Below are 13,143 nucleotides of genomic sequence, written 5' to 3'. Positions count from 1 at the left end.
CAGCCGATTTTTTGCAGCTCGCCGAGCGCGTAATTTACTCCCTGCAACTCGCAAAGTAACTTCCATCGCGCGATTCCACTCGGCGTTTAACGCTCCTTTAACTGTCTCGGCGTAATCGACCCCGGCTTCTGGAAGTTTCGTTATTTCAACGATCACGTTTCTACGTGTGCAGCGATCATCATGATTTATTCGAGCCGTTCGTTCATTCGAACGAACGGGATCTTTAATTCACGCGAACATCCCGATCCCTCGCCACGTCTTCATTTAAACCCGCGAATCCCTCCCGAAAATACGATTCCAGCGCTCTTCTGCTCTGGCGCCTTCCGCTCGCTCGATCATATCTCTCAGCGCGATCCACGCACGCTTACGAAATTCATATTTCACGCGCGTTCGCGCGAATCGTTCCACTTGCACCTCGAGCCAGAGTCGCTCGATTCGGCCGTGCGTGCGTTCCATTCGCTTTCTCTAACAGTTGGATAGGCACTTTATTCCGTCGCCTCTGTCGGTTACATTTCACTTACGTGTACACTTCGACTGAAAGAAAGAAAGGACGACGCAACGGAACAAAACAAAAGTAAGGTGAATTGAAAAAAAAAAGAAAAAGAAAAAGAGAAAAAAAATAAGAGGAAGTGGCATTGAAGCGGGCAGGAGAGGTTTCGCAATAAATTCCCAAGTGTCCCCTTCGGTATTTCTGTAACCCGGTGTATTTTCGATCGCATCGTATGTACGTATCCCTGTTTGACGCTGTTGTCTCGCGGCGAGCGGAAATAAATTTCGCCTATTTTTGCGCGGAACAACCAGCATTCCACCGCTACGGTACTCGGAACAAGGACGGTCGTGTCTTCTATTTTTAATACCCTGGTAGCGCGGAATCGATGGATCCGGCTCGCCGACACTTGCAAAACGATCTCCTCGACACTTACTTTTCGATCGTTCGCGTATCGGTCCACTAGATTTCGCGAAATTGTATCAACATCGAACGTTGATTACTCGCGTTGACTCGACAAGCGGCCAGTATCATCCTCGGAAAATTTGTAGAATTTTCTTTGCAGTTGCAGTTTCGTCGCGACAGCGAACTTGGCAACTGACGTTATCCTCGGCAATTTCCAGGATTTTTTTTGTTTTTTTTTTTCGAGTTTTTCGCGTTAACTCGTTCTTTCTCGAACGATTCAGCCTTTGGCGTGTTCGCCTCGATATCTTAATCAACGCGGCGAACTTATCGCGATTATCGCGGGCAGCTAAACCGGGATAATAATGATCGCTGATAATGCCGGGAGTAGCCGCGCTTCCACGGAGTGATATTTCAAAGCTCGCGTACGCGCTTCCGATGAAACCGCGTCCGTAGAGTATATTAAGCGATCTACACACGATGAAACGCGCTACCATCCGATCGTCGATTTGTAGATAATGTATAGCTGGATGATTGTGTTTGCAGAATACGATGTCGATGTACCGGCCTAGGGGAAATTACTTACTTGCTTACTTGGAGCCAATAGTTGCGTGTTAATTGCGACAATGAGGAGAGACCTTATCTGGTCAGTTATCGAGCAAGGTTCGTTTGTACTCGCGATTTATATAACAAGAATTATTACCTAGGATTTCTTGTTATACGTGTACAATCGATTGTTAACATGCGATACTAATAGCTTGACTACTTCATATTTGCTCCGAATGCAATTCGAATATAATTGATTGGCGATTAATATATCTTTTACAGTCGACCTTTACACCGTCATTCTATAATGTATCAGAAACAGACTTTGATTTATAATGGCACACAAAGTCTACAAAACGGGGATACTTTTACGATCAACAGAGATTCACCTTCAAACACTAATTAAAATTTCGTTCTGCACCAAGTGTTCTGCAAAATACTGTATTAATATTTAGTGGTATTTTTTTTTTTTGTAATTCAAGTATTCTGTTGAAACCTCGAATCCTCTACAGGTACGAGGATATATTTGCCAGGCTTGCTCCGAAGTAACCAGCTCGTCTGGTAATTACGGTTCGATTACGACAACATTTCCGAGCATGGATGAAACCATGAGCGTGTCGCCTCTTCTGACGATGCAACGCGTTGAACGATTCGCTCGAGTCTCGACTCGAACAATGGTGAATCTCCTTCAGGTCGATACCGGTGCAGTCTCCTCGGCTCGCGTCGAACATCTGCCACGGGCCTCGCGTTAATTACACACACACACACACGCACACACGCATCTACACGTATATCTACGCGCACACGTACACGCGTGAACGTACGAATACACATAGGGTGCGATCGATAATTCACACTAATTTCTTTTTTCTCGCTTTCTGGTGGTTTCAGTATGACGATGGCGGGCTGCACGGGAGTTACCTCGAGGGCGGAGGTGGCGGTGGTGGAGCAGGACTGTACGATCCACACGGGAGTGCCCGGGGTGTACCTGGACTCCATCACAGTCCTCACATCGGCAGTATGGGGCCTGCACATCCCCAGTACCCACCGCCTCCGCCGCAGCCACCCCAGCACGTTCTCGCGGCGGCAGCCGCGGCTGCTGCGTCTGCGGTACCCGATGTCCACAAACGCGACAAAGACGCGATCTACGGGTGAGTTAGTTTGCTTCATTAACTCTTGACTGATTTCCCTTCTTTCAGCCGTCTCCTCGCCTTTCCCTTCGCTTCGGCACCTCGGCATTTTTGTTCAAATCTCTCTCTTTCTCTTGGAATAGTCAGATATTCGCAGTACGAGGGTGAAACGATGAAACGATAAAATTTAGAATTTTAATATGGCATAGAGCAGGGCTTGAACATTAGCACAAAATTTGGAATGCGTACTAAAACATTATTTGCTAGTAATCATTAAAGAAAATTTATTCGAAAACAATTCTTCCGGTTTCGAGTTAATTTTACTAATCGTCGTTGCGTGTCCAGGAAATTTTCGTTTTGCTGAAATTTGCTTCCACACTTTGAGAAATTTGCTTCCTTGGTATAGAGGATTTTAATTTTATCGTCGTTCGCTTGCTACGTATAGGATAGATATAGAATAACAGAATAGTACAGAAGAGTCATAAAATGATATGGAACAGCAAAGTGTAAAACGTAAAAGTAATAATAACTCTACCGTAGGATAGTTTTTTTTTTTAATGCTGCCTTGGAAGTAGTATGTCACACGTCCTGTCACATATACATCTGGATAAATTGCAGGAATTAATCTGGTCCGTGCAGAGGTAAAAACGGACAAACGCTTATACTCCCCAACTTGAATATTTTTATTCTTATTTTGTCGTCGACTTTCCGCAGTGTCTCGCAAGATACAGAGTATAAAGAGTAATTGATTTTTCTATTTTTACACGTTTCTTTCCTCGCGCTTTCCTCGCGGAAATATAGAACGCGGCGAAGTAAACTGTAAGAGTAAACGACAAGGTGTATCGCGGTCGCGGTGATGAAATTCAAACGTATAGCGCCGAGTAGAGTATAGAGTATAATAACAGAGTTAACGAATTACGTTTAACGTTCAAGGATAATACGATCCGATGGCATGTTTGAGCGATACGTGCTGCCACACGGACGGCTAACTGTAATAATATGCATGGCTGATATGAAAAAGATGTTTACTAGGTATAACGATCTACGCGGACGAGTGTATGAAAGGGTAACGAAGGAAAAACTGTACAAGTAGGTACATTGTTGCATGTATGATGCTCTATTAATATTCAAACGGACATGTACACGTCGGATGGTTCAAGGACGTTTCGTCAGCGTGTACAGTTGCAAAAAGTGCATTTGGAAAGATAGAGAAACGTCGATTGGTATATACGAGTCGGCAAATAGTCAGAATTAATCACTTTAGTCTGGGGTATTGAAGTTACAAATTTCCTATAGAGTGAGGATGATTTCTGGGTAGGAACGAGAAATCTAGAGATTTTTCGTGTATTAGTCATTAACCTTTGTGTTTTTGCATTTTTCGTCGGATGCACCAAAAATTCACAATCTATTAGTCACTTTCATTTCCAGCTCGTGCATTCGCTTATCTCAGTGACTCGTGTAAATTTCGAAGCAGTCTCGTAACTTCGACCGAGGAAAGAAAAAAAAAAAAACCACAGAGAAGAAGTACTTTTTTATTTGTATATAGACGTCTCTTGAATACTTCAAATTGATAGCGATTCACCGATATCGATCGACAGAAACACAGGTGATCCGAAAAGTGGTTACCACAAAAGAACGGTATCTCAGACGATTGACGAGTGATAAGGATTCAAAGTCCATCGGCGTTGCACGAGCCTTGGCAGCATCGTGCAATTAAAACGCGCGTTTAAAATCGGTTGAGTTAAAATCCATCATTAGAGGGGGGTCGGTTAATACTTAGAGGCGGTCGTTTAACGCCGGCACTTGCGTTAATACACCCCTATCTGGCATTAATCTGCTCGTAACTTAGCCGGCATCGAGGAATGCCGCGTTACAATGGGGTGTGATAAATCGTAATGGACAATCGTGATTTACATGAAAATTCATGACGCGTTACGTGCTTATTTCTTTATTGCAATACCTTTCTCTTCTCTTTCTTTTTCTCTCTGGATCTTCTCATGCTTTGAAACAGAATCTTCATGCTGGTGTTAACTTTTTAATATTCAGCATGTTCGAGTTTCTTGTCGCGTCCAGAAGATTCTTTTTCATTGCATTTTTCTTCACCTCTCTCTCTCTCTCTCTCTCTCTCTCTTTTATGTAAAAATAAATTTGTACATACATACGACCGATGATTCATGATTTCAATCAAATTCAGAGGATCCAGTTAGTAGTCTTTCTTTTTCATCAGCGACGAAACAAGGCCCAACTTTCGGTCGTTTCGTCATACTGCCGCCGCTTTTCTTTCCTCGAGCGTTGCTTCTTACCTCGAGCGAAATTATCTTGCCGCGTTTCTGCCGTCTTTTTTTGCGTTATACTTAAATAATTCACGTGGCGAGACCGCGTGCTCTGAAATTCGTTTCCAAGTCGCGTGCTTATCGCAGCTCATTTCCTCGTAACGATACAATTCAGCAATATAGTAATCAACATTCCTACTGCTCCAACGACTCTGTCGATTTCTAACTCTGTCGGTTAAATTCCAAGCGATTCTGAATCATACGATATCTCGTGAACGAAAAACGTCGAAGCGAGTGAGACGGCGAACAAAGATAGACGAGTTTACGAATTGCACTTGGTACGAACCTAACTTTCAGGAACAGATAAGTGGCAAATAATTTTCACTTGAACTTTCTACAATTCTCCCCTGTCGAGTCCGCACATTGTCGGCTGTTGAAATATGTTTTATTTCACCTCTCGCGTGTACGTCGATCAGTTGCAGAATAGGCAAACGAGTAAACAGGCAAATTAGGAGAAAGACGACCGAGAGGACGGGAACCGATCGTTGGATCGTGGACCAACGGCGTTTCGAGAGTGTGGCCTCGTGCCACGCTCGCAGCAGCCTCTCCGAAGCCTCGTCAATTGGCCGTTTTACGAAGCGGCACGGCCGTGTTCCGTGTGATTTATAGCCGCGAGATGGCCCGATTTCTGGTATACATCCTAGAACGGGAGCCTCATTATTTCGTGCACCCTGTAATTTGTCCACTCGTCGTGTGCCCCGGCCCTGCCGATCCCGAGCGGATTCCTCTTCTGCTTTCTCGCAGACGGTCTCGGTCTCGGTCTCGGTCTCGGTCTCGGTCTCGTCGAGCAGTTAACCGCGCAACGTTTAGCCACATCGGAGCCACCGTTTATTTCCTTGCTAGTTGATAAACTCGTGTTTACAAACCGATATCCAATGTACTTCTCCAGGTCGATTGAGTCGTCGAACAAGTGAAATCGGTTAGCTGTTTTCGTCCGCGTTTCGCTCCAGTTTCTGTCGTTCGCTTCGCCACGTGGAAATTGCCGATTACTTATTTGGTCATCGCGCATGGTGACCGGATCGTTCGCCTCGTTTGCCGTCGTCTCTCCGTTCTCGATTTTCGAGAGCGCGAGATTACGACGGAATCGTAATGATTTAGGACGAAAAGTCCGAGCCGAGATGACGACACGTTGTGACATAGGCTCTCGAGATCTAGGATTCTACTTTATTTTGACATTGATTATTATATATAATATATATAATATAAAATTATTAATATAATATAATATACAATTATTATTACATGATTATTATATAATATATAATTGTTATACATCGAATTTAATTATCGTGTGCTGATATTCTATTTTTCTGCTTTTGAGGAATTAAAGCGTTAAAGGGATAATAGATATTGAGATTTGCTCGTGGTACCTAAGTTTTTGAGATCGGCGGACGACAAACGATAAATTTAAATTTCCAGTGGATTTTCTATCGTCGGCTAAATCTCGACGTGTCAGATGCCGCGTTAACGAAATACACATTCCACGCTTTATATTTATAAAAGCAATTATTACTTCAATTACCAGCAAAATAATAGCCATCTACCGGGCACGGTGGCTAACTCACGCGTTAACCTACTCAAACAGGAAATTACACGTCGCGTATCGGTTGCAGTAAAGTTCCGAGTTTATTAAAATGAAATATTTGTTAATACCCAGCTAAACGAACTCCCCCTGTTTGAATTTACTTATCTGACCCTGAACTCTTGTTGTACGATTTTCAATTACGTATACAAACCTTGGCGAACGGTATGCTTTATGACTTTAAGTAAACGGAACTGTACTTTGAAATATATCTGCCTCGTAGTTCGCCCGGCTGACACGATGGATTAGGTGTTATTTTATACATAATCGACAGTGGGATGTACAAAGTGTATAATATTTACGATTAAAAATTCAAATGCTGTTAAATGCATTCTTAAACGACGCCAGGTTAACACAGCCTGTCTCCTCGAATCTTGCTTCGTCAACCCCTGATCAATCCTGTCCCTCCCCAAAAACTCTGCCGATCGACCGCGTTTATCATCGGCGGATCGATGATCAATTAAAGCAAGAGACCGCAAAAAATTGATTGGAAATGAACGGTGATTCTTGCCGCGGTTCTACGGCTGTCTGGCGATTGCACGAAAGAGTTTTACGTAAGCCTGGCAGGCAGACGTGTAACGCACGGGCGAATCTGCCACTCACGGCTAGGCTCGGATCCTTATGCAAGGAGCATGATTGGTCGAGTCATTTATGGATTAGACGTCTTACGCAAATCTCTCTCTCTCTTTTTCTCTCTCTATCGAACAAGCATGCCGCGAAAACACACGTTTGGCGTTTGCTCGAACGTGCGACTTCGTATCACTTGAAGCATCGTGAGCTACAGGACCACCGTAGTACCGTTTAATATTCCATTTTTTTGACTGACGATAATTAGCGCATTAGAGTGCGTTTCAGCAGATGAGCAGCTAATGAATATTAATGCACTGTTTAATGGAATTGATTGGTGCGCGCCGGTTACGTGATTACATCACACGCGTTTGCAGTTGGACAAGTTGTCTGGAAAACAGGATCCCGGCGGTTTTATTTCGGTGGCTGGCCGACCGTGTCTCCCTTCTTTTTAAGCAAAGAGAAAGAGAGAGAGGTGACTCGAGTGTTTTTCGTGCGCGGGAGAAATTGAATTTCGTTAATTTCTTGGATTATTAACGTGCCACGAGTCTGTCAGTTCGATGTCGGACGCAGGAGGTTTGAAGCGAAGCAAGGAACAGAAACAAAGGTCAATTTGAACGTTAATTAACGAGAGGAATGTCGGAGGTCTTAAAAAAATCTTTGCCCTTTTCATTTAAATTCGATCGTACTACACAGGCAGGTAATTACAAGCCAAGCTTTGTCACTTGATAGCAATTTGTTTCTTCGTGAACAGTGGATGAACGTCCCCGGATCATCTTTGTATCATTCGTTGTACGCAATATCATATTATACTCCAAGTTGGATACAAATTTTCGTCAAAGAAAAAAAATCTCCTATCACTCTTTATCCGCCATTTACGTCCAATTAATTCGCGACACGCTTAACAGCGATCACGCTCTCCGGCACGCCGTTACGAAAAACGCTCGTGTGAAAAGCACGATGTCGACGAATCCAGCGGAATTCGTCGACACCGTCGACACTTTGCATCGTAACTGGCATCGAATCACGGCGTGAAATTGCCGATGGCCGCGTATAAAAAAAAGGGCTGGAGGGGTAGAAAGGGGCAGAGAGGGGGAGGGGCGGCTCGGCGGGAGACTAGGAATCGAGGGCGGAAAACCGCAAAACCGCAAACATCCTTCGCGTTCAACGGACAATCATATCATTACCTTCTGCGGTCCCGTCATTCTGACACCTCGTTCCGACCCGTCATTTGTCATCGACGTTGCACTTTGCTGCACCGCGACCGCTTAAAGAAGCGTGCCTCCACCACCCGTTCATAGGCGGCGGTTTTCCTGATTGCACGAAAGACAAACCGCATGCCCCTTTTTTTTTTATAACCTGCTGAAACCGCTTTTAATTCTCCGCCCGGGGGAAAGGGGGAAAGAGAGAGAGAGAGAGAGAGAGAGAGAGATGAAGAGGAGAGAGAGGAACAATGGGAAATTTTCGTGTTACGTCGGCCAGGTCATTACGCTGTAATTCTTGTTTCCGGTGTGTCGGGATTTCTCGGTTCTCGATTTTTTAATACGCGGGACGCAACGTAGCTGTACGATAGGTTTTATCACTCGCAATAAATATTGGACATTTGAAGTGGAAAAAAAGAAAGAAAGAGAAAAAAGAGAAAAAACGTCCCGAGACTTTCGAACGGTAGCGTACGCGCGCGTTCATCGGCGTGGAGGGAAGCGAGCGGTGCTTTTTTTTTGGCGAGATTGTATCGATTTAATTAGAGCGGTCGCGTGTTCGAAGAGGTGCACTCGGTTTCGCCGAGTACAGTGGGTCGATTATCAATAGTCGCGATTTGTGATACCTGTGGTCCTGTCAAGTTTCCCGGGTCTTCGTCGTCCCGCTGTAATTGGAAGTTTGATCGTTCGGAAACGATCGACGAAAAGGGCGGAAAATTATGAATTTTTAACGTGTCGTTGAGAATTCGAGTCTGTTTACAAGTCAATTAAGAGAGTCGCTCGATTCTCGAATGATGCCGGTGGTGTCGGTAATTGCTCAATAAACTTCTGCCTTTTTAAAACACGTATACGTAGAGAGAGAGAGACAGAGAGAGAGAGAGAGAGAGAGAGAGAGAGAGAAAAAAGAAAAAAATATTGATCTCTACCTGTTATAAACGGTTCGACTTAACAAACAGCGATGCAGCGTAAAAAGGACCAACGTAAAACGATCGCTTTCACCGCGTATATGGCCTGATCGTCACAGGTCCAATCTCGCCGCACCGATCAACCACAAATACCTAACAATAAAACCTACTCCTACTTTTACCCGCTTGCCAACGAGCCGGCGTGTTTAACGAACGTTCCTCCAGCATCCCGCGTTTAATCACGTTTAATCACCAACCAGACAAATTAGAGAGACCAGAGAAATTTTTATCTTGAACGGTGCGATAAAAATACCAGTTAGCATTAAGGAACAACACAAAGGGTTGTTACAACGCAATCAGCGTCACGAAGATTTTGTTGCGTTCGCGTTTTTTTTTTTTTAATTCTCATCGTCGTGTCGTTTCATTTTTTTTTTTTTTTCAAATTTCGAAACAAATCTACGGGACGCTCGACAATAGTCGTACGCCGATGCACGTTACACGACAACTGAGCCAAGTACGGAGAGTAATTTTAAACCTTGCTTTTCCTCGATTCCACGATTCGCGCCGATATTATTTCGTTTTATTGGCACGCGTTGCAATTAGGCTAATAGGTGAAAATAGAAATCCCGCGTGGATGGCGGCGCGATAGAAAACGCAGAACGAAGCGACAAACGGGGAGAAAGTCGAGGGTAATGGTCTCTCTCTCTCTCTCTCTCTCTCTCTCTTCTTTTCTTTCTCTCTGTTTGTGTTCTTTCTCCGGTTTGGAATTAAAAACAGGATGGAACCGGGGTGGAAAGGGAGGGAGAGAGGGGTTTGAAAATAGAGGGAGAGCTGGGTGAAGAGAACGGAGGAAAAGAGAAGGAAAGAGGGCACGAGGGAAGCTGGTTTTTTTGCCGGCTAGACGGGCCTCGACTCGGCTCGGCTCGGCTCGGCTCGCCAGAGTCGTTGCTCGCGGCGGCTCCGCGTCAATTTGTCGAAATTCGTTCCGATTCGTTTTATGTCTGCCACGCCGCGAGACGCGACCCGCTACCATGCGTACACAATGCCTCTGCCCATAGCGCTACCACGTATCTCGGTTCACAGCGGTTGCAGCCGTTTCGTCGACGATTCATTCTCGAGACCTCCCGAGGACGCGTAAAAATTCGTTCGTCTCTGTTTCGCTGGTAAGAAAAGAGTAGACAAACCGGTCGCTTTCCTGCCCTTTCTTCCCCTCTCTCTTCTTTCTCGTGTTTCTCTTTTTCTTCTTCCATTTTCACTACCCACTTGACCGCGTTCGCGCATCGCCGAGAAATTGTTCGTTTCCCGCTGGGGAATTGTTTGGCGATTAGAGCACGGTAATTGAGCGATTAAGGCCGCTGCCGCGACGTTGTCAGGCATTTCGGCAGAAATGCGGGCTGGTATCGTGCCTCCTGTGTGATATTCTACTTGCTGGTACGACGATGTCGGACAATAACCGTTCGTGCAGTCTCGAAAGTGATACCGTGTCTTCTTTACGTACCTACATCGTTAAGAACGACTGTGTACTTGCGCATAACGACGTGAAAAAAACTCGTCGAGAGTTTCGTCAGAGAGAATTGTAATAGTAATTAAAGACAAAAGTAGAGAGGAAACAGTAATATACGAAATCAGTAATTTACGAGCGTGCGCGCGCGCGCGTTAGTAACGTAGCAACGAGTTTGCTTTATTCCGTAGAATAATATTCTCGTTTAGAAATATTAATAAGCGTTGCCTGCCTTAAGCTCGATCTTGCAATCAGCTAAACACTGATACGTCGCTTAAATCGTCGCGTCTGTATTTTCTTTTCTTTTCTTTTCTTTTTTTTTTTTCTCCTCTTTGATTTTTCATGCAGGAGCACGCCAGGGTTTATTGCGCGCACTTTAAATCACGAGGCTCGATGCGTTCCCGGTTGCAACGCGTGATTGCACCAGCATCGACTAATCTTATCTTATCCGGTGATCCTCTCCTAACGCCGCGCGGTGTGGCCAGCGCGGCGTGGTACGCAACTTTACGCCCGAGAACGCCGTGGAAATATTCTTTCCGCCCTCGAAATAAAAGCGTTTAAGCCTAACGACGGCGTGCGCGGCGCGTGTTCACGATCTCGTCGGTATAAGAAACAGGATAATTAAGGTTCCACCAGTTAGAAAATGCGCAAGGCCAGATTTTATGGAGTTGCACGTTCGATCGGACATCAGCGTTAATTGACGCGTTCCTCGCTTCTGTTTCTTTTTCTTTTTTTCTTCTCTCTCTCTCTTTCTTTCTCTCTGTTCATTTTCTTCCTGGCAAGCGCGACGACGTTCGTTCTCTCGCGAAGCAATTACTCAATTAGAAAAGCGTCGCCGGCAGAAGAGAAATATCGTCGCCTCTGGCGAAAAAAAAAAAAAAAAAAATAAAAAGGAAAAGAAATATCTACTGGCGAATCGGTAACGAGCGGCGTGTAAACGTCGATGTACTTATCGGACAACGATCGCAAGAACGCTCGCCGTCGGACCGCGAGAAAGGGTTCACCTTGCGACTCGAACGTGCATCGCTGCTTTTCGAAGAGAACAACGTTTTTCCTATTGAACTTTCGCTTGTTGCAGTTGTGAACTTAGTTTGCGAACCGAATCGGACGTTAAAAGTCAATTAAGAGCGAAGTAAATTTCAGTCAGTAAATTCAGTAGTCTGTTTACGATAAAACGCAACGACATCTAGAAAGATTTAAACATCGAGTAGGTTTGAATAAAAAGAATTATTAGACTGATAGCGATCTTCGAACACGAGTAACTGTATTTTACAGAGATTATCCGAGCTGAAAGATACAAATTTTTAAAAACTTGAATATTTTTTTACAGATATTTTTGCATCGCGCTGTGTACCCGGATTACGTGTTCTTTTATTTTTTTGCAAGTTTTACACTCCAGCCGTTGGATAGTTACGGTGTTAATCGCTAGTGTATTACGTACGGTTTATTGCGCTGATATCGCAAGTAAATAATTTCGATAAATAGAAAAAATATTCCCTCTCTAATCCCCTGTATTATTTTATTACGCCGCGAGACGTGCTCCGTAACACGCAATACGTTCAACCGTCAACGCAACAATTTTTATACCGAAACGTGTACGTAGCTACTCAATTAGTCCCGCTTTCACTCGGCTGGTCCTTGTTTTCGCGGCTCTCTTTATCTGCATCTTCGGTCGTTTCTCTCAACCGCGTTTTTAATCAACGTTGTTCGAGCCGAGGATAAATTTATTACGCGCCGAAGGAACACGTTCGTCCTTCGTGTGTTCCTCCTTCTTGTTGCTGGAAGAAACTTCGCCAAAGAGAAATGAAACGGTCTTGTCAGCAGTCCCGATGTTAATTAATACTTTGAATCTGCCTCGCGAAATATAATACATACGGTTTGCCTGAGATCCGATTGGATCGCTCGATTACTGGCATTTATCTCACCTATGGCTTTCTCTCGCTGTGTTACAGACACCCCTTGTTCCCGCTTCTCGCGCTGATCTTCGAGAAGTGCGAACTGGCGACGTGTACGCCGCGTGAACCTGGTGTCGCTGGCGGTGACGTCTGCTCGTCAGAAAGCTTCAACGAGGACATCGCCGTCTTCTCCAAACAGGTAAGTGTCTTCGAGTCGAGGTTTTTAAATTTCTGACTGATATCGGTGGTGAGTTTCTTTTTTTTTTTTTTTTTTTTTTCAATTTATTTGTGAATTGCGGACGAGAAAATGGAATAAGAAAAGACGAAAGACGCAAGAGTTTTGCTAATTCGTCTGTCAAAATATATTTGCGACGTGGGACAGCTGCGGTTCATAAGACTATTTCAACTTTTTGCGTTATAAGATTTCACTACCCTCGAATTCTTTTTCTAATAGAGTTTATTTTTTTGATTTCCAAAGAATCATGCCTTTGAAATAAAATATTACATTTTTAGTTAGATCTAGCTTTCGGTTGCATATATCGTAAAAATGTATGAACAGCAAAAAGATCAATCAATCTTTTTCTTCTTTTAAAACA

At 44.2% G+C, this 13,143-nt stretch overlaps 1 protein-coding gene across 4 annotated transcripts in view; it reads left to right on the top strand.

Moving 5' to 3' along the window:
* The window catches only part of LOC122533166 (homeobox protein homothorax), a 228,059-nt gene that overhangs the window by 59,777 nt on the left and 155,139 nt on the right, over positions 1-13,143 (top strand). For all 4 annotated transcript variants that reach the window (XM_043662605.1, XM_043662604.1, XM_043662603.1 and 1 more), the window contains 2 exons: positions 2,327-2,586; positions 12,605-12,746. In XM_043662605.1, the coding sequence (XP_043518540.1) occupies positions 2,327-2,586; positions 12,605-12,746 (402 nt within the window). The remainder of the gene's footprint in view (positions 1-2,326; positions 2,587-12,604; positions 12,747-13,143) is intronic.

The sequence above is a fragment of the Frieseomelitta varia genome, unplaced genomic scaffold (genome assembly GCF_011392965.1).
Source record: "Frieseomelitta varia isolate USP_RPSP 00005682 unplaced genomic scaffold, Fvar_1.2 scaffold_500, whole genome shotgun sequence".
Classification (NCBI taxonomy): Eukaryota; Metazoa; Arthropoda; class Insecta; order Hymenoptera; family Apidae; genus Frieseomelitta; species Frieseomelitta varia.
The sequence above is the reverse complement of the archived record's forward strand: the minus strand, read 5'-3'. Positions and strand labels throughout refer to the sequence as shown.